Consider the following 22702-nt stretch of genomic DNA (forward strand, 5'->3'; position numbering starts at 1 on the left):
TGATTTCCTTTTCTTAAATTCATGCTGACTCTATCCGATTCTGCCACTGTTTTCCAAGTGCTCAGCTATTAACTCTTTTATAATGGACTCTCAAATTTTCCCCACTACCGACGTCAGGCTGACTGGTCTATAATTCTCTGTTTTCTCTCTGCCTCCCCTTTTAAATAATGGTGTTACATTAGCTACCCTCCAATCTGTAGGAACTGTTCCAGAGTCTATAGAATCTCGGAAGATGACCACCAATGCATCTACTATTTCTAGGGCCGCTTCCTTAAGTACTCTGGGATGTAGATTATCAGGCTCTGGGGATTTATCAGCCATCAATCCCATCAATTTCCCCAACACCATTTCCCTACTAATACTGATTTATTTCAGTTCCTCCCTCTCACTAAACCCTGTGTTCCCCAACATTCCTGGTATGTTATTAGTGTCCTCCTTTGTGAAGATAGAATCAAAGTATGTATTTAGTTGGTCAGCCATTTCTTTGTTCCCCATTATAAATTCCCCTGTTTCTGACTGTAAGGGACACACATTTGCCTTCACCAATCTTTTTCTCTTCAGATACTTATAGAAACTTTTACAGTCAGTTTTTATGTTCCCCGCAAGCTTACTCTCGTACTCTATTTTCCCCTTCTTAAGCAATCCCTTGGTCCTCCTTTGCTGAATTCTAAAGTGCTCCCAATCCTCAGGTCTGTTGTTTTTTTTTAGCCAAATTGTATGCCTCTTCCTTGCATCTAATACTATCTCTAATTTCCTTTGTAAGCCATGGTTTGGCCACCTTTCCTGTTTTACTTTTGCGCCAGACAGGAATAAACAATTGTTGCAGTTCACCCATGCGCTCTTTGAACGTTTGCCGTTGCCTATCCACCATCATCCCTTTAAGTAATATTTCCCAATCCATCATAGCCAACTCGCGTCTCATACCATCGTAGTTTCCTTTATTAAGATTCAGGGCCCTAGTCTCAGAATCAACTACGTCACTCTCCATCTTGATGAAGAATTCTATCATATTATGGTCGCTCATCCCCAAGGGGCTTCACACAACTAGATTGCCAATTATTCCTTTCTCATTACATAATACCCAGTCTAGGATGGCCTGTTCTCTAGTTGGCTCCTCAACATATTGGTCCAGAAAAACATCCCATATACACTCCAGGAATTTCTCCTCTACAGTATTGTTACTAATTTGATTTGCCCAATCTATATGCAGATTAAAGTCACCCATAATTACAGATGTCCCTTTATTGCATACGTCTCTAATTTCCTGTTTAATGCCATTCTCAACATCACCACTACAGTTTGGGGGTCTATATACAACCCCCACTAATGTTTAGATAAAAACAAAAAACTACTGCGGATGCTGGAAATCCAAAACAAAAACAGAATTACCTGGAAAAACTCAGCAGGTCTGGCAGCATCGGCGGAGAAGAAAAGAGTTGATGTTTCGAGTCCTCATGACCCTTCAGCAGAACTGAGTAATATTAGGAGAGGGGTGAAATATAAGCTGGTTTAAGGTGTGGGGGGGGGGGGGGGGGGGGGTGGGGGGAGGGGGGGGAGAGAAGTTGAGGGTGGGGGGGTGGTTGTAGGGACAAGCAAGCAGTGATAGGAGCAGATAATCAAAAGATGTCACAGACAAAAGGATCAAAGAGGTGTTGAAGGTGGTGATATTATCTAAGAAAAGTGCTAATTAAGAATGGATGGCAGGACACTCAAGGTGCAGCTCTAGTGGGGGTGGGGTGGAAAGAATGACAAGGTATTAGTTGTAGATTTAAAAATAATGGAAATAGGTGGGAAAAGAAAAATCTATATAAATTATTGAAAAAAACAAAAGGGAGGGGGAAGAAACGGGGTGGGGATGGGGGGGAGGGAGTTTAAGATCTAAAGTTGTTGAATTCAATATTCAGCCCGGAAGGCTGTAAAGTGCCTAGTCGGAAGATGAGATGCTGTTCCTCCAGTTTGTGTTGGGCTTCACTGGAACAATGCAGCAAGCCAAGGACAGACATGTGGGCAAGAGAGCAGGGTGGAGTGTTAAAATGGCAAGCGACAGGGAGGTTTGGGTCTTTCTTGCAGACAGACCGCAGGTGTTCTGCAAAGCGGTCGCCCAGTTTGCGTTTGGTCTCTCCAATGTAGAGGAGACCGCATTGGGAGCAACGAATGCAGTAGACTAAGTTAGGGGAAATGCAAGTGAAATGCTGCTTCACTTGAAAGGAGTGTTTGGGCCCTTGGACGGCGAGGCGAGAGGAAGTGAAGGGGCAGGTGTTGCATCTTCTGCGTGGGCATGGGGAGGTGCCATAGGTGGGGGTTGAGGAGTAGGGGGTGATGGAGGAGTGGACCAGGGTGTCCCAGAGGGAAACCATTCTAATCTGTCTCTCTCTGAACTTACTGCACTCCGTTCTCTCATGTCCAACCTCAACATTGTCATTAAACCCGCTGACAAGGGTGGTGCTGTTGTTGTCTGGCGCACTGACCTCTACCTCGCGGAGGCTGAGCGTCAACTCGCAGACACTTCCTCCTACCTCTCCCTGGACCATGACTCCACCACTGAACATCAAGCCATTGTTTCCAGGACTGTCACTGACCTCATCTCCTCTGGAGATCTTCCTCCCACAGCTTCCAACCTGATAGTCGCCCAACCTCGGACGGCCCGCTTCTACCTCCTACCCAAAATCCACAAACAGGACTGTCCCGGCAGACCGATCGTGTCAGCCTGTTCCTGCCCCACGGAACTCATTTCTCGTTATCTTGACTCCCTTCTCTCTCCCCTTGTCCAGTCCCTTCCCACCTAATTCCGTGATTCCTCTGACACCTTTCGTCACATCAACAATTTCCAGTTCCCTGGCCCCAACCACTTCCTCTTCACCATGGACGTCCAATCCCTCTACACCTCCATCCCCCAGGATGGTCTGAGGGCCCTTAGCTTCTTCCTTGAACAGAGGCCCGAACAATCCCCATCCACCACTACTCTCCTCCGTCTGGCTGAACTTGTTCTCACACTGAACAATTTCTCCTTTAACTCCTCTCACTTCCTCCAAATAAAAGGTGTGGCTATGGGTACCCGCATGGGCCCCAGCTATGCCTGTCTCTTTATGGGGTATGTGGATATTCCTTGTTCCAGTCCTACTCCGGCCCCCTCCCGCAACTCTTTCTCCGGTACATCGATGATTACTTCGGTGTGGCTTCATGCTCTCGTCTGGACCTGGAAAAATTTATTAATTTTGCTTCCAATCTCCACCTCTCCATCATTTTCACATGGTCCATCTCTGACACTTCCCTTCCCTTCCTTGACCTCTCTGTCTCAATTTCTGATGATAGACTGTCCACCAATATCCATTACAAGCCTACCGACTTCCACAGCTACCTCAACTACAGCTCCTCACACCCCGCTTCCTGTAAGGACTCCATCCCATTCTCTCAGTTCCTTCGCCTCCGTCGCATCTGTTCTGATGACGCTACCTTCAAAAACAGTTCCTCTGACATGTCCTCCTTCTTCCTTAACCGAGGTTTTCCACCCACGGTCGTTGACAGGGCCCTCAACCATGTCCGGTCCATCTCCCGCGCATCCACCCTCACGCCTTCTCCTCCCTCCCAGAAACATGATAGGATCCCCCTTGTCCTCACTTATCACCCCACCAGCCTCCGCATTCAAAGGATCAACCTCCACCATTTCCGCCAACTCCAGCATGATGCCACCACCAAACACATCTTCCCTTCACCCCCCCGGCGGCATTCCGTAGGGATCGTTCCCTCCGGGACACCCTGGTCCACTCCTCCATCACCCCCTACTCCTCAACCCCCACCTATGGCACCTCCCCATGCCCACGCAGAAGATGCAACACCTGCCCCTTCACTTCCTCTCTCCTCACCGTCCAAGGGCCCAAACACTCCTTTCAAGTGAAGCAGCATTTCACTTGCATTTCCCCTAACTTAGTCTACTGCATTCGTTGCTCCCAATGCGGTCTCCTCTACATTGGAGAGACCAAACGCAAACTGGGCGACCGCTTTGCAGAACACCTGCGGTCTGTCTGCAAGAATGACCCAAACCTTCCTGTCGCTTGCCATTTTAACACTCCACCCTGCTCTCTTGCCCACATGTCTGTCCTTGGCTTGCTGCATTGTTCCAGTGAAGCCCAACGCAAACTGCAGGAACAGCACCTCATCTTCCGACTAGGCACTTTACAGCCTTCCGGGCTGAATATTGAATTCAACAACTTTAGATCTTAAACTCCCTCCCCCCATCCCCACCCCGTTTCTTCCCCCTCCCTTTTGTTTTTTTCAATAATTTATATAGATTTTTCTTTTCCCACCTATTTCCATTATTTTTAAATCTACAACTAATACCTTGTCATTCTTTCCACCCCACCCCCACTAGAGCTGCACCTTGAGTGTCCTGCCATCCATTCTTAATTAGCACTTTTCTTAGATAATATCACCACCTTCAACACCTCTTTGATCCTTTTGTCTGTGACATCTTTTGATTATCTGCTCCTATCACTGCTTGCTTGTCCCTACAACCACCCCCCCACTCAACTTCTCTCCCCCCCCTCCCCCCACCTTAAACCAGCTTATATTTCACCCCTCTCCTAATATTACTCAGTTCTGTTGAAGGGTCATGAGGACTCGAAACGTCAACTCTTTTCTTCTCCGCCGATGCTGCCAGACCTGCTGAGTTTTTCCAGGTAATTCTGTTTTTGTTTTGGATCCCCACTAATGTTTTTTGCCCCTCAGTGTTTCTCAGCTCTACCCATACAGATTCCACATAACCAGAGCTAATATCTTTCCTCATAATTGCGTTAATTTCCTCTTTAACCAGCAATGCAACTCCACCGCCTTTTCCTTTTTGCCTGTCCTTCCTAAATACTGAATACCCCTGGATGTTCAGTTCCCATCCTTGGTCACACTGCAGCCATGTCTCCATAATCCCGACTATATCATACCTGTTTACATCTATTTGCGCGGTTAATTCATCCACTGTTTGGCTCTTGCCCTTGATTTCTCTGCCTATCACTTTACTTATTCCCCTTTCTGTCTTTTGTTCTTGTCCTTAATTCCCCTTCCTCTGACTCCTTGCATAGGTTCCCATCCCCCTGCCATTTTAGTTTAAACCCTCCTCAACCACTCTAGCACACATTCCCCTCCTTGGACATCAGTCCCAGTCCTGCCCAGGTGTAACCCAACCAGTTTGTACTGGTCTCACTTCCCCCAGAACCGGTCCCAATGTCCCAGGAATCTGAAACCCTCCCCCTCACACCATCCCTTCAGCCACGTGTTCATCCAATATATCCTGCTATTTCTACTCTGACCAGCACATGGCACTGGTCGTAACCCTGAGATCACTACCTTTGAGGCCCTATTTTTCAACTTACTTCCTAACTCCCTATATTCTGCTTTTAGGACCTCATCCCTTTTTTTCACCTATGTCGTTTGTACCAATGTGTACCATGACCACTGGCTTTTCACCCTCCTCCTTCAGATTGTCCTGTAGCCGCTCTGAGACATCCTTGACCCTAGAACCAGGGAGGCAACGTACCATCCTGGAGTCTCGTTTGTGGCCACAGAAATGCCTATCCATTCCCCTTACAATTGAAACCCCTATAACTATTGCATTTCCACACTTTTAACTCCTCCCCTGTGCAGCAGAGCCAACCATGGTGCAACGAATTTGGCTGTTGCTGCTTTCCCCTGAGAGGCCATTCCCTCAATTTTATCCAAAACAGTATATCTGTTTTGCAGGGGAATAGCCATGGGAGATTCCTGCACTGCCTGCCCAGTCCTCTTGTTCTGCCTGGTGGTCACCCATTCCCCTCCTGCCTGTGGACTCTTAGCCTGTGGTGTGATCACCTCTCTATACATGCTATCCACGATACTCTCCACCTCACGGATGCTCCACAGTGTCCCCAGCCGCTGCTCCAGCACCAGGAGCTGCAGCTGGAGACACTTCCTGCACACATCCTGGCCCCAGGCACTGGAAATGTTCCTGGCTTCCCACATAGAGCAGGAGGAGCACACCACGGCTTTGAGGTCTCCCGCCATGACTTACCCCTTTAAATTAAATTAAACCTTTTGGAAGAAACTTAATATCAAATAACATCAATTACCCTAGGTCCCTTCTTCCCTACTCCTCGTTGTTACAGAATATAGCCCTTACAAACGATGAACCACAAAATAAGACCTTAAAAACTATAAGAGATAAAAGTAATAAATACTTACCCGACTGCACTCACGGTACTCAAAGGATCAACTCGTTCCCTTCTCATCAAACTCCCAAAGCAGCACTCCAGTGCAGACTGTGATGCTGACTGCAGGATGCTCTTCCCAGACTGCTTCACAGCGATGTTGGCTGCAGAACACTCTTCCCAGACTGCTTCACAGCGATGCTGACTGCAGGGCACTCTTTGCCCTGCTGTAACCTAAGGCTATCCTCCTCACTATTTACCACCCCACCTATTTTTGTGTCATCTGCGAACTTACTGATCAACCCTCCTACATTCAAGTCTAAATCATTTATATATACCACAAACAGCGAGGGATCCAACACCGATCCCTGTGGAACCCCACTGGACATGGGCATCCAGTCGCAAAAACACCCCTCGACCATCACCCTCTGCTTCCTGCCACTCAGCCAATTCTGGATCCAATTTGCCAAATTGCCTTGGATCCCATGAGCTCTTACCTTTGTTACCAGTCTCCCATGTGGGACCTTATCAAAAGCCTTGCTGAAGTCCAAGTAGACTACGTCAAATGCATTGCCCTCATCTACACACCTGGTCACCTCTTCAAAAAATTCAATCAAATTGGTCAGACATGACCTCTCCTTAACAAAACCATGCTGACTGTCCTTGATTAATCCCTGCCTCTCCAAGTGTAGATTAATTCTGTCCCTCAGAATTACTTCCAATGGTTTCCCCACCACTGAGGTTAGACTAACTGGCCTGTAGTTCCCTGGTTTATCCCTTCCTCCCTTCCTGAATAACGGTACCACATTGGCTGCCCTCCAGTCCTTTGGCACCTCTGCTGTGGCCAGAGAGGTGTTGAAAATTATTGCCAGCGCCCCTGCTATCTCCTCCCTTGCCTCACCCAACAGCCTGGGATACATTTCATCTGGGCCTGGGGATTTATATACTTTTAAGCCTGTCAGACCACTTAGAACCTCCTCCCTTTCTGTGCTCATTTCTTTAATTATTAAAAAGCTGGGGAGCCACACATGAGCTCAGGAAGCACAGCTCACAGGCCCCTGGAAATGGCCCTTTTGTTCAGGTTTGGCCAATGTTAACGGTCACCGGGAGCTCACAACAGCACAATAATTCAAGGGATGGGAGGCCATTCAGCCCATCTTTCCCATACAAAATAACACTAAATTATTACATTTCCACTCTTTAGCTCTGAAGAAGAGTCATACAGACTCGAAATGTTAACTCTGTTTCTCTCTCCACAGGTGCTGCCAGACATGCTGAGTTTTTTCAGCATTTTCTGGTTTTATTTGAGATTTTCAGCGTCCCTAATATTTTGCCTTTAACCCTAAAAACCCTGCACCATCAGTTGTGTCTCAGTATGTTTGAGGAGAACCCTTCATATTACATGTATATCACATGAGGAGAGGGAACCCCAAAACCCCACAATGTGTAACCTCCTAGTTCCACACATCCCAAACTGTTTTCCCCACCTGTATCACTGACATTTTGCCCACTGTAGGGAATAATTGATCAGCCAAGATCTGTGTAAGAGAAAATACCAATTAAAAAGTCAGAATATTTATTTTATTTATCTCCCAAGGTTACTGGTGGTGCTTTACAGGAAGATTAAATGAAAACGTCACATAGGAAAGAAAAATGTGTTCATTACTGATAACTGGAAAATGTTAGTCAATATAATTAACTAGAATTAATAATTAACCTATTCACGTAATATTGGATCAAATTTTCTCTGTCAACCATTAACTCAATTCCTTTCCCCAGCTAGTGTTTCAGGCTGAATCGGATTGTTCAGAAACTTATTTCATTCATTTTTTGGGATGTGGGTGTCACTGGTGGGGCCAGCATCTATTGCCCATCCCTAGTTGCCCTTGAGAAGGTGGTGGTGAGCTGCCTTCTTTTACCACTGCAGTCCATGTGGCGTGGGTACACCCACAGTGCTGTTAGGAAGGGAGTTCCAGGATTTTGACCCAGCGACAGTGAAGGGACGGCGATATATTTCCAAGTCAGGCTGGTGTGTGGCTTGGAGGGGGATGTCCAGGTGGTGATGTTCCCATCTATCTGCTGCCCTTGACCTTCTAGATGGTAGTGGTTGCATGGTTGGAAGGTGCTGTTGAAGGAGCCTTGATGAGCTTCTACAGTGCATCTTGTTGATGGTACATTCTGCTGCCACTGTGCATTGGTGGTGGAGGGGGTGAATATTTAAGGTGATGACTGAGGGCCAACCAAGTGTGTTGCTTTGCCCTGGATGGTGTCAAGCTCCTTGAGTGTTGTGGGAGCTGTACTCATCCAAGCAAGTGGAGAGCATTCATCACACTCCTGACTTGTGCATTGTAGATGGTGGTCAGGCTTTGGAGAGTCAGGAGGTGAGTTACTCGCTGAAGAATTCACAGCTTCTGACCTGTTCTTGTAGCCACCGTGTTTATATGGCTATTCCAGTTCAGTTTCTGGTCAATGGTATCCGCAGTCCAAGCCTGAATATTGTCCAGGTCTTGCTGCATTTGGACGTGGGCTGCTTCAGTATCTGAGGAGTTGTGAATGGTGCTGAACATTGTGTAACCATCAGCAAACATCCCAATACTGACCTTATGTTGGAAGGAAGGTCATTAATGAAGCAGCTGAAGATGGTTGGGCCAAGGACACTATCCTGAGGAACTCCTGCAGTGTTACCCTGGAGCTGAGATGACTGACCTCCAACAACCACAACCATCCTCCTTTGTGCTAAATATGACTCCAACCAGTAGAGCGTTTCCCCCCTGATTCCCATTGACTCCAGTTTTGCTAGGGCTCCTTGATGCCACACTCAGTCAAATGCAGCCTTGATGTCAAGGGCAGTCACTCTCACCTCACCTCTGGAGTTCAGCCTTTTTGTCCCATGTTTGAACCAAGGCTGCAATGAGGTCAGGAGCTGAGTGGCCCTGGCGGAATCCAAACTGGGCCTCAGTGAGCGGGTTATTGCTGAGTAGGTGCTGTTTGATAGCACTGTTGACGATACCTTCCATCACTTTACTGATGATCAAGAGTAGACTGATGGGGCAGTAATTGGCCAAAGTGGATTTGCCCTGCTTTTGGTGTGCAGGATATACCTGGACAATTTTCCGCATAGCTGGGTAGATGCCATTGTTGTAGCTGTGCTGGAACAGCTTGGCTAGGGATGTGGCAAGTTCTGGAGCGCAAGTCTTCTGTACTATTGCCAGAATGATGTCAGGACCTATAGCCTTTGCAGTATCCTGTGCCTTCAGCTGTTTATTGATATCACGTGGAGTGAATCGAATTTAGGGGACCTCTGGAGGAGGCCAAGATGGATCATCCACTCGACATTTTTGGCTGAAGATTGTTGCGAATATTTCAGCCTTATCTTTTACACTGGCCTCACAAAGGCTGCCTACTTCCACCTCTGTAACATCGCCCATCTCTGCTCAACCCTACTTTAACACATAAGCGAAAATTGGAACAATACAGTTCCAATTGCTGAAAGCCTCCTCCATGTCTTTATGAACTCTAGACTCAATGAGTCCAATGCTCTCCTAACTGATCTCCTATTTTCCACCCTCCCTTGGGGTCACCCAAAACTCTGCTATCCATATCCTAACTCCTGCCAAATACTGTTCACTCGTTAACCCTTGAGTTCACTGACCTACATGGACTACCAGGCTGATAATGCCATGATTTAAAATTTTTATTCTCTTATTTAAACCTTTCCATGGCCTCGCTCCATCCCTCTCTTAGTAACCTCCTCCAACTGGCATTGTGGATAGCATGTTGAAAGAGGTGGTCACACCGCAGCTGAAGGGACTTGAGGAAGGGAATGGATGACCACCAGGCAGTCCAAGAGAAACAGGCATGTAGTTCAGGAGTCCCCTGGGGTCCTGCTCGCAAATCGGTATTCCGTTTTGGAGGCTGATGAGGGCGCTGGTTCTTCCAGGGAGTGCAGACAGAGCCAACCTTCTGGCACCACAAGCAGCCTGTCTGTACAGGAGGGGAGGAAGAGAGGAAGAGCAATAGTAATAGGGGATTCTATAGTCAGGGGAATAGATAGGCGCTACTGTGGCTGTCAACGTGACTCCAGGATGGTATGTTGCCTCCCTGGTGCCAGGGTCCGGGATGTCACTGAATGGCTGCAGGGCATCCTGAAGGGGGAGGGTGATAAGGCAGAGGTCATGGTACATGTTGGTACCAATGACATAGGTAGAGAGAGGGATGAGGTCTTGCATCAAGAATTCAGGGAGTTAGGCAGTAGACTAAAAAGCAAGACCTCTTGGGTTGTAACCTCTGGATTACTCTCAATGCCACTTGCTAGCGAGCTCAGAAATAGGAGAATAGTGCAGATGAATATATGGCTTAAGAGTTGGTGCAGGAGGGAGGGTTTTGGATTCCTGGATCACTGGGACCATTTCTGGGGAAGGTGGGATGTGTACAAGCAGGACGGTCTACACCTGTACCAGAGCGGGACTAACATCCTTGCGGGCGGGTTTGCTAGTGCTGTTGGGAGGAGTTTAAACTAATTCAGCAGGGGAGGGGACACAGAATGTTAGCAGAATAGGGACACATCATTATACAGTAAAACAATCAAGCCAGAGGGAGTACAGCTGCATTAAGTTTCAAGGGAGTAAGGCAAGGCTGGATGGCCTCTACTTTAATGCCAGGAGTATTATAGGTAGAATGGATGAGTTAAGGGTGAGGATTGACACGTGGAATTGTGATATAGTAGCCATCACTGAGACGTGGTTGAGGGAGGGGCAGGATTGGCAGCTCAACATTCCGGGATATGGAATCTTCAGGCGAGACAGGGGAGGGGGTAAAAGAGGAGGAGGCGTTGCATTATTAGTTAAGGAGTCAGTTACTGCAGTAAGGAGAGATGATATCTTGGAGGGGGCATCGAATGAAGCTTTGTGGGTAGAGCTAAGGAATAAAAAAGGGGCAGCCACATTGTTAGTTGTTTATTATAGACCCCCAGATAGTCAATGGGAAATTGAGGAGCAAATATCTGTACAATTTGCGGAGGTGTGTAAAAACAATAACAATAGGGTAATTATATTAGATGATTTCGACTTTCCCAACATTAATTGGGATAGACATAGTGTTAAGGGCTTGGATGGAGTGGATTTCTTGAAATGTGTACAGGAGAACTTTTTAGGTCAATATGTAGAGGGTCCAACAAGGGACGGCGCAGTGTTGGACCTAATTCTGGGGAATGAAGCCGGACAGGTGGCTGAGGTGTTGGTGGGGGAGCATTTTAGTGATAGCGACCACAACATGGTACAGTTTAAGTTTGTTATGGACAAAGAAGTAGACAAGTTGCAAAAACATGTTTTGGGTTGGGGGAGAGTGGATTTTAGTAAAATAAGACAGGATCTGGCCAAGGTAGACTGGGAACAGTTACTTGTGGGGAAATCTGCAGAGGAGCAGTGGGGGGTGTTCAAAAAGGAAATGGGGAGGGTACAGGCTCAACATGTTCCCTCTAGGGTGATAGGAAGGAGTAACAAGCCCAGAGAACCATGGATGACCAGAGATATTCAGGTAACGATGAGAAGGAAAAGAGAGGCTTTTAGCAGGTACAAGGGAAGCAAATCAGCAGAGGCATTAGTGGACTACAGAAAGTGCAGGGTGGAGCTTAAGGAAGCAATTAGGAGAGCAAAGAGGGGATATGAGAAAGCTCTGGCTGGTAAAAGTAGGGAAAATCCCAAGATATTCTATAAGTATATCAATGGGAAGAGGATAACCAGGGAAAGAGTATAAAGGACCAAGGGGGGAATCTATGGGTGGAGCCAGATGACATCGTTTAGAGTGTTGAATGAATACTTCACATCCGTCTTCACCCAAGAGAATGAGGATGAAGGTATCAAACTCGGGGAGAGAGACTGCGAGGTTCTTAACCAAATTGATATAGGGAGTGACAAGGTATTGGAGGTGTTGGCAGGTTTAAAAGTGGACAAATCTCCAGGTCTGGATGATTTGTGTCCCAGACTGCTGAGGGAGGCAAGGGAGGAGATCACAGGGGCTCTGACCCAAATTTTTAATTCCTCTCTGGCCACGGGGGAGGTGCCAGAGGACTGGAGAACAGCTAATGTGGTTCCGCTGTTTAAGAAAGGTTGTAGAGATAAGCCAGGGAACTGCAGGCCAGTGAGTCTCATGTCAGTGGTAGGGAAACTATTGGAGAAAATTCTAAAGGAGAGAATCTATCTCCACTTGGAGAGGCAAGTTTTGATCAGGGATAGTCAGCATGGCTTTGTCAGAGGGAGGTCATGCCTAACAAATTTTAATGAATTTTTTGAGGAGGTGACCAGGTGTGTAGATGAGGGTAGTGTAGTTGATGTAGTTTATATGCATTTCAGCAAAGCCTTTGACAAGGTCCCACATGGGAGACTTGTAAAGAAGGCAAATGCACAAAGGATACAGGGTAATTTGATAAAGTGGATTCAAAATTGGCTTAGTAGGAGACAGAGTGTGATGACAGAAGGATGCTTTAGTGACTGGAAGCCAGTGTCCAGTGGCGTGCCACAGGGATCTGTGCTGGGTCCCCTATTATTCGTCATTTATATAAACGACATAGATGACTATGTGGGGGGGCAGGATTAGTAAGTTTGCAGATGACACAAAGATTGGCCAGGTGGTTAACAGTGAGGTTGAGTGTCTTGGGCTACAGGAAGATATAGACGGGATGGTCAAATGGGCAGATAAGTGGCAGATAGAATCTAACCCTGAAAAGTGTGAGGTGATACACTTTGGAAGGAGTAATTTGACAAGGAAGTATTCAATGAATGGGATGACACTAGGAAGTTCTGAGGAACAAAGGGACCTTGGCGTGTGTGTCCATAGATCTCTGAAGGCTGAGGGGCATGTTAGTGGGGTGGTGAAAAAGGCATATGGGACACTTGCCTTTATCAATCGAGGCATAGATTACAAAAGTAGGGAGGTCATGTTGGAGTTGTATAGAACCTTAGTGAGGCCACAGCTGAAGTACTGTGTGCAGTTCTGGTTGCCACATTATAGGAAGGATGTGATTGCATTGGAGGGGGTGCAGAGGAGATTTACCAGGATGTTGCCTGAGATGAAACGTTTAAGTTATGAAGAGAGGTTGGATAGACTTGGGTTGTTTTCGTTGGAGCAGAGAAGACTGTGGGGTGACCTGATCGAGGTGTACAAGATTATGAGAGGCATGGACAGGGTGGATAGGGAGCAGCTGTTCCCCTTGGTTGAAGAGCCAGTCACAAGTGGAAATAAGTTCAAGGTGAGGGGCAGGAGGTTTAGGGGGATGTGAGGAAAAGCTTTTTTACCCAGAGGGTGGTGACAGTCTGGAATGCACTGCCTGGGAGGGTGGTGGAGGCGGGTTGCCTCACATCCTTTAAAAAGTACCTGGATGAGCACTTGGCACGGCATAACATTCAAGGCTCTGGGCCAAGTGCTGGTAAATGGGATTAGGTAGGTGGGTCAGGTGTTTCTTACGTGTCGGTGCAGACTCGATGGGCCAAAGGGCCTCTTCTGCACTGTGTGATTCTGTGAACCCTATAATGCTATCCCAAAACTCTGACTCCAGGAGCTTGGGCTTCAGCCCTGCCTTCACCCACTGCTCGCAATGCGTTTTCGGGCAACTAGATGGATTGGACGAACGCCACCTTGCTGTTATGTTAAGCATCACCCCTTCCTGACCTTCGCTTACCCTGTTCTTGCCTGGTGAGGAGGCAAGGGGTTAAAAGTGGGGTGTTAATTGGACTGGACTCCTGACCTTGTGGGAGCGACAGTGAAAGGTCGATGTTATGTGCTTGGCATTCTCCAGAGTACAGATGTACACTTCCCACATTTTAAGCTGATATTTGTAATGATTGGGAAATCAAGGAGAGTATATATAAAGGTTGAGAGAGCAGCAGTGGGCAACACTGAGCACACCTGTGTCAGCGTTTTGGAGATGGTGAGTTACTGTATTTAATGTTTCATCTCTTACCTGTTACATATGTCACTTTTACCTATGACTCAAAAACAGCTTTGTTACTTCTTGAGAGTACAGGGAAGGCTTGAGGTCGATAGTTGAAACAGCAGGAGAGCCGGTAACCAGGGACTATAGATTTATGTTCAATAACAAAAGAACCAGAGTAGAGATGAGGAAAAACTCCGAGAACTATTGTGATCAGGAATGACCTCTCTGAAAGGACAGTGGGAGCAGTTTCACTTGTAACTTTCAAAATGGAGTTGGAGAAATACTTGAAAAGGAGAAGCAGGTCTATTGGGAAGGAGCAGGAGAGTGGGACTAATTGGATAGACCTAGAATAGGCATGATAGGCCCAATGGTCTCCTGTGCTGCATCATTCTATGATTCTATAATTTGGAAAGAATGTGAGAGATGACATGGCGAATAGCGAAATAAAGATTAGGGTAGACAACTTGGGTTTTATCAGCTTCCATTAGCATCATCGAAAGCAATTTCTAATCTTTTGTTCATATGAATATGAAAAATAACGTAAGAAGGAAGTGAGGACTGAAAGGACTGAAAGCAATTTCTAATCTTCTGTTTATAAGAATATGAAAAATAACGTAAGAAGGAAGTGAGGACAGAAAGAGGTGAGGGTGGAGGGAGGTGGGGTGGAGGGAGGTTGGGGTGGAGGGAGGTGAGGACTGAGGGAGGTGAGGATGGAAGTGAGGACTGAAGGAGGTGAGGATGGAGGGAGATGAGGATGGAGGGGGTGAAGATGGAGAGAGGTGAGGACTGAGGGAGGTGAGGATGGAGAGAGGTGAGGACTGGAGATGAGGATGGGGGGAGGTGAGGATGGAGGGGAATGAGGTTTGACGGAGGTGAGGGCCGATGGAGATAAGGATGGAGGGAAGTGAGGACTGAGGAAGGTGAGGACTGAGGGAGGTGAGGATGGAGGGAAGTGAGGATGGAGGGAGGTGAGGACTGGAGATGAGGATGGGGGGAGGTGAGGATGGAGGGGAATGAGGTTTGACGGAGGTGAGGGCCAATGGAGATAAGGATGGAGGGAAGTGAGGACTGAGGAAGGTGAGGACTGAGGGAGGTGAGGTTGGAGGGAAGTGAGGACTGAGGGAGGTGAGGACTGAGGGAAGTGAGGATGGAGGGAAGTGAGGATGGAGGGAGATGAGGACTGAGGAAGGTGAGCACTGAGGAAGGTGAGGACTGAGGGAATGAGGATGGAGGGAGGTGAGGACTGAGGGAGGTGAGGATGGAAACACAAGAGCATAAAAAATAGGAACAGGGGTAGGCCATTCAGCCCTCGAGCCTGCTCCACAATTCGATAAGATCGTGGCTGATCTGTTTGAGTTTCGATTTCCACATTCCCATCTAACCCCGATAACCTTCGATTCCCTTGCCTAACAAGAATCTATTTACCTCTGCCTTAAAAATATTCAATGACCCCGCCCCCACCGCCTTCTGAGGCAGAGAGTTCCAAAGTCGCGCAACCCTCAGAAAAAAAATTTCTCCTCATCTCTGTCCTAAAAGGGCAACCCCTAATTTTAAAACAGTGCCCTCTAGTTCTGGACTCACCCACAAGAGGAAACATCTTTTCCATGTCCACCTTGTCGACACTGTTCAGGATCTTGTATACGTCAATCAAATCACCCCTCACTCTTCTAAACTCCAGTGGAAACAAGCCCAGTCTGTCCAACCTTTCCTCATAAGACAACTCACTCATTCCAGGTATCAACCTACTAAACCTCCTCAGAACCACCTCCAATGCATTTACATCCTTCCTTTAATAAGGAGACCAAAACTGCAAACAGTATTTGAGGTGCAGTCTCACCAGTGCCCTGTATAACTGGAGCATAACATCCTTACTTTTTTGTTCAAATCCTCTTGTAATAAGGGACAGCATTCCATTAGCCTTCTTAATTACTTGCTGTACCTGCATACTCATTTTGTGTGACTCATGTACTAGAACACCTAGATCCCTCTGCACCTCAGAATTATGCAGTCGTTCTCTGTTTAAGTAATACTCTGCTTTTTTATTCTTTCTGCCAAAGTGAACAACTTCACATTTTCCTACATAAGGGAGGAGGTGAGGACTGATGGATGTGAGGACTGAGGGATGTGAGGATGGAGGGAGGTGAGGGTGGAGAGAGGTGAAGATTGAGCATGGTGAGGAGGGAGGTGTGGATTGAGGGAGGTAAAAATTGAAGGTGAGGATGGAGGGGGATGAAGATTGAGGAAGGTGAAGATGGTGGGGGGTGAGGACTGAGGGAGGGTGATGAAGATGAAGATTGAAGGAGGTAAGGACTGAGGAAGGTGAGGATGGAGGGAGGTGAGGACTGAGGAAGGTGAGGAGAGAGGGAAGTGAGGACTGAGGAAGGTGAGGATGGAGGGAGGTGAGGACTGAGGGAGGTGAGGATGGAGGGAGGTGAGGACTGAGGAAGGTGAGGAGAGAGGGAAGTGAGGACTGAGGAAGGTGAGGAGAGAGGGAAGTGAGGACTGAGGAAGGTGAGGATGGAGGGAGGTGAGGACTGAGGAAGGTGAGGATGGAGGGAGGTGAGGACTGAGGAAGGTGAGGAGAGAGGGAAGTGAGGACTGAGGAAGGTGAGGATGGAGGGAGGTGAGGACTGAGGGAGGTGAACATTAAGAGATATGAGGACGAAGGGTTGTGCAGCCTGAGGGAGGTGAGGACGGAGGGTGATGAGTTTGGATTTGAACACGGCCAGGAGTTCAGGAAGAGAGAATTCTGGAAGGGAGTTACAGTTGAGCAGTTACTAGTTACTAATCAGACAGGTGACTTAGCACTCTCTTAGATTCGAAGCATTAACAATAAAAGTGAATTAACGAGGCCCTGTGTAATAACTCAGTGCCTCCCATAAGTGTCCGTGTACTGACATTGCAAGGTTATGTTTTTAAAGATGATGGTAATTTTCTAAATGAGGAATATTGCAGGCCGTAAAGCTTGGTGCTCTAATCATCCTGGTGACTCGATTCCTCTTTCAGATGCTGAGGCTATGGCTCCCCGTGGTGCTCCTTCCCCTGGTATTCGTTCTCAGCCAAGCCGATGGTAAGGAAACATTCTTCTTTATGGGAATGTTCCCTCCACACTCTCGGTCAAAGAGTGGGTACATTATCCTGGTGCTTCTGATACTGCATTACTCACTCTGAAGTGACAAGCTCAAATCTCACAAGGGCAAAAGTTGGGGAATTGAATTCACCAGGAGCGTGACTGAAAATTGCCCGAAGATTGCATAAATCAACTAGTATCCTCACACCCTTTAAGGAAGGAAACCAAACCCAACCTGGGCTATCAGTGGCTCAAAACTCTCAGTGGTTTAAGGGCTACTTGGAATGGGTAACCTTGTCCAATGATATCCCTATTCCAAGAACAAATAATTTAAAAGTAAAATTACCAGGACAGGTACAGCACGGGGTTAGGTACAGAATAAAGCTCTCTCTACACTGTCCTCATCAAACACTCCCTGGGCAGGTACAGCACGGGGTTAGATACAGAGTAAAGCTCCCTCTACACTGACCCCGTCAAACACTCCCAGGACAGGTGCAGCACGGGGTTAGATACAGATTAAAGCTCCCTCTACACTGTCCCCATCAAACACTCCCAGGACAGGTACAGCATGGGGTTGGATACAGAGTAAAGCTCCCTCTACACTGACCCCATCAAACACTCCCAGGACAGGTACAGCATGTGGTTGGATACAGAGTAAAGCTCCCTCTACACTGTCCTCATGAAACACTCCCAGGACAGGTACAGCATGTGGTTGGATACAGAGTAAAGCTCGCTCTACACTGTCCCCATCAAACACTCCCAGGACAGGTACAGCATGGGGTTAGATACAGAGTAAAGCTCCCTCTACAATGTCCCCATCAAACACTCCCAGGACAGGTACAGCATAGGGTTGGATACAGAGTAAAGCTCCCTCTACACTGTCCTTATGAAACACCTCCCTTCAAAGACACACTTAGTGAAAGCACCTATCGCTTTTGTGAAGGGCTGAGGTGGGATATCACACTGAGTGATATAGGATAATGCAGGCCGATAGCTTTAGACCTATCACTATCTAATCTTTTACTTAGCTGCCCTGTAGCCTGGTGTAAAAGTTTTGTTTTCTAACACTTTTGTGAAGTGTTTTGGGATATTTTACTGTGTTGAAGGTGCTCTATCAATATAAGCTGTTGTTCTGGTATCACAAACTCTGATATTTTATGCCAATCTGTTATAGGAAAACATGCAAGATGTACCAGCTGTTGAAATCTGGTACTGTACACTGTGACAGTAATATTATCTCATGTGATACAGACTGTAGGTATACTGCAGCCTGTGACATGCTGCCCTCAGTTTGTGGCATGTGACTCACACTGCAGTAGTTTTATTTGGCAGTTTGGGAGGAGTACATTTCAGCCTGTGTACTGTGTCGGCTTTCTTAATGCCTCTGCTTTTTTCTTATTTCCTGTCAGCATCACATTTCGGTGAAGTGGAGGAAATTTGCTTTGACAGACTCGGCTGTTTCCCAAATGGATATCCATGGACTGGGACAAAGGAGAGGCCTGGCAACAAGCTCCCCTGGAGCCCTGAAAAGATCCATACCCGTTTCCTACTGTACACCAGGCAGAACCCAGACAATTATCAGGTAGAGACACTTTCACCAAGAGCAGCCTCGCAAAGGCAGTGACCAACAGCAGAGAAACAATAAGCAGGAACTAGATTATGGGGTGTATGTTTGTAAAGTGACTTAATTTTAAAAGCTGCATTTCAACAACACTGAGGATTATGGCACAGCAGATGGTAAATGCTCAGCTGCTCAAATCCCAGAGGGAAACTTGAAGCAGCTGCAACAACTATTTGCAATTTGTATTTATTTCGAGAAGTGGGCTTTGAATTCAGTAAAAAGAAGGCCACTGAGACTTAGACGGTTTTTACAAAACTAAATTAAACATTTATTAAATAAAGAAATAATGTTAAGCACATGCATAGGTCTACAAATTACTACTATAACTCCTAGCTCCCCTAGTTAATCTAACTCCCAGTTACACCTCCATTAAGGCAACAATAAAAACACATAGATTTGAAAAGATCCAGGCAAAGTGACACGATACCCTGGACAGTCAAATTCAAAGTCAGTTTTCTTAACTTCAGTTCTTGCAGATAGCAGCTTGGGCACAGAGGCTGAAGGCTTTTCACATTTGTTAGATCTTAGAATACCTTCTTTCCTTATACATGACCTCATCTCCTTTAAACAGATTTCTCCCTTTTCAATATAAAATCCCATTGCCCCAATATGTCTTTTCAACTCCACTTTTCTAATAATGAAAATATTTCACAGTACCAATTTTATCAGTAAGCTTTGGGAAAAATAAACACACCGTTTGGCTTAGTCTCTGTTGGCTAAGTGTAACACCTTACCACCTTTTTGAAATTCACTACTCGGGTCTATCTAAAAATGCAAATTTTCCTTTTACACCTCACATTCTACAATTTCAACCATGCTTACCTATTTAACATTTCAAACCTAACTTGTCTTATTTCATCAAAGCCTTCAGACCAGCTGTCTCTAATTCAATTAAGGCACACACACATACACACACACACACTATTCTGATCCTGACAATAAATTCCAATAACATTATGAAAATTATTATATTTTCCTGACAACCCCTTCACTAAAAAAAATGAACTGTCATAATTTAAAAAGACAGCTTCATTTTCTGAACCCATCTTACATTAATTCCTATATTTATTACACTGTTACATTACCAGATGCATACATGAGCACAATTACAAATCCTTGGTGTCAACAGAAATCATTCCAGTCCAGCGTCCAGGCGAGTGTCCCGATGTCATTGCGCACGCGCACGATATTTCGCTCGGCAGGCCTGTGCGAGAGTCGACAGCGCGCCCGCTGACAATCAAGAGGCCTATTAAGGCCATTAACCCATCAATTGATTTGTATTTCCTGCTGCCTGTCCAACTTTACGGTTGGCGGGTGAGAGAATATGCCAAGCGGCCTTTGCATTTTTTAGGAAGCTCCATCCATGGGAGGGATGAGGTTTCAGACAGTAATTTTAAAAAATTAAAAATATTAAACATCATTTTTAACATGTCCCTGTTCATGTGACTGAGTCACATGTGGGGACGTTTCCATTATTTTAAAAATCTTTACTTTCTCATTGTAAAATTCTTCAGCTCCCTGAGGCAGCTCCTCCTCCCCCCTCCCCCGGCAGTGCTGAGGATCTCAGCGCGCGTTTCACACTTGCTGGCCATTAATTGCCATTCCTAGGCCTGCCCGCTACGTCTGCCCAAAGAAGGAAAAATCCTGCCCTTTATTTCACACTTCCAAACCCAATATAAGTTTGCCCAGGCTGTTTTCTCATATTCCTATGTTTCTGCCTGTATGCCTCAGGAATCAGCTCACATGCACTCAAAATAGCCCTTTTTTTTTACCACATTGTAGTTCACTGACTTTTCTTCTGACAGTGAAGCATAAACCTCATGTGCTCTATGCACCAACCTGGATTGTAACAACAATGTCCAGCTTTCCTGTGGCCATTTCATCTGTTTAGCTACCTCCTCAAATGAAATAAAGAATGCTCCAACATCCCTTTCCTCAAACTTTGGAAGAGCTTGTACAAATTTAAACATCTCCCCACTGGGTTTTAAGTTAAAGGTTTTTTTCATCATCAGAACTTTCCTCAAAATGTCTTTCTTAACTTCCAGCCTTTTAAGCCGGTATTCCCTTTCTCTTTCCTACTCTCTTTCCCTTGCCTCTCTTTCTTTATCCTTCTCTCTTGCCTGGAATTCCAGTTCCAGCTTATTTTCTTTCTCCTGCCCTTTCGCTTGCTTCCTTCGAAATGCCCTTTCTCTTTCCTTTTCTGCTGCCTCTATTTTCAGTTTTTTCATTTCCAATTCTTTTTCTTTTTCATTTGCCTCCAATTCAAGATTTCTCAGTTCCATTGTTTGTTCAAATTTCTAACAGAAGTCCCACTACCTCCAGCTGTGACTCACTAGTGTCAGGTATCACTTCCAACTTTAAATGCTGCGCTATCACTTCAACTACGTCTGCTTTCTTTGCCCCCACAGCTAACCTCAATTGCAACTTATCCACCAGCTCTGTTAACTTACCCTTAGATATTTTTTTGTAACCCAATCAGAGCTACAGCTTCTACTTCCAAAAAAGTTTTAGCCGTGGATATAGCCATTTTATCAGTCTCACCACTTTAAAATTCCTCACCCCAACTCCTGAATTCAAAGTGCTCCCGACTCGTAACCCTAAGATTCACCAACTCCAAACCAATCAAGGAATTTCAAATATATCCCGCAAAGAGCCCTCAATTTTGTTATGGCACAGTCGATGGTAAATGCTCAGCTGCTCAAATCCCAGAGGGAAACTTGAAGCAGCTGCCACAACTATTTGCAATTTGTATTTATTTTGAGATGCGGGCTTTGAATTCAGTAAAAAGAAGGCCACCGAGGCTTAGACGGTTTTTACAAAACTAAATTAAACATTTATTAAATAAAGAAGTAATATTAAGCACATGCATAGGTCTACAAATTACTACTATGATAACTCCTAGCGCCCCTAGTTAATCTAACTCCCAGTTACACCTCCATTAAGGCAACAGTAAAAACACATAGATTTGAAAAGATCCAGGCAAGGTAACACGATACTCTGAACAGTCGAATTCAAAGTAAATTTTCTTAACTTCAGTTCTTGCAGACAGCAGTTTGGGCACAGAGGCTGAAGGCTTTTCACATTTGTTAGATCTTCTTTCTTATACACAACCTCATCTCCTTTATACATATTTCTTCCTTTTCAATGTGAATCCCATTGCCCCAATATGTCTTTTCAACTCTACTTTTCTAATAATAAAAATATTTCATAATACCAATTTTATCAGTAAGCTTTGGGAAAAATAAACACACTGTTTGGCTTAGCCTCTGTTGGCTAAGTGTAACACCTTACCACCTCTTTGAAATTCACTACTCGGGTCTATCTAAAAATGCAAATTTTCCTTTTACACCTCACATTCTACAACTTCAACCATATTTACCTATTTAACATTTGAAACCTAGCTTGTATTCTTACACCAAAGACTTCAGACCAGCTGTCTCTAATTCAGTTATGTTCCCCTCTACCCACCCCACACAGACAGACACACACTATTCCTAACCTTACAATAAATTCCAGTAACATTATGAAAGTTATTATATTTTCCTGACGCTGAGGCAAAGGACACATTATATTCACCAGTACAGTACTGAGGAAGTGCTGCACTGTTAGAGGGTCAGTACTGAGGGAGCGCTGTGTTGGGAGGGTGTTGGTTACAGAGCATTGTGTCTGAAGGAAATCTTCATAGTTTTCAGTATGCTATCTAAGTCTTAATTAACTTGTAGAAATATTTACACATGTAGAATAAAGGGTACAGGCTAGGAGCTTCACCATGGTTGGGCCTATACACATCTTTGCTCAACACCACACTGACCCCTGGGTCTGGGTCATGTGCCTTCTTACATCACTGTGTGGTGATGTACATTAACCTTGTACGTGCCAGACCTTTATACTACACCTCCCCCCAGGTC

The 22702-nt window shown here is 45.8% G+C and overlaps 1 protein-coding gene across 1 annotated transcript in view; it reads left to right on the forward strand.

Annotated features, from left to right (window-relative positions):
- Nucleotides 1-16390: 16390 nt before the first annotated feature.
- Nucleotides 16391-22702, forward strand: part of LOC144694610 (inactive pancreatic lipase-related protein 1-like) — a 37457-nt gene continuing 31145 nt past the window's right edge. The window contains exons 1-2 of the mRNA XM_078565210.1: nt 16391-16406; nt 18583-18755. Coding sequence (XP_078421336.1) covers nt 16391-16406; nt 18583-18755 — 189 coding nt within the window. The remainder of the gene's footprint in view (nt 16407-18582; nt 18756-22702) is intronic.

This window comes from Cetorhinus maximus, chromosome 20 (genome assembly GCF_964194155.1).
Source record: "Cetorhinus maximus chromosome 20, sCetMax3.hap1.1, whole genome shotgun sequence".
Classification (NCBI taxonomy): domain Eukaryota; kingdom Metazoa; phylum Chordata; class Chondrichthyes; order Lamniformes; family Cetorhinidae; genus Cetorhinus; species Cetorhinus maximus.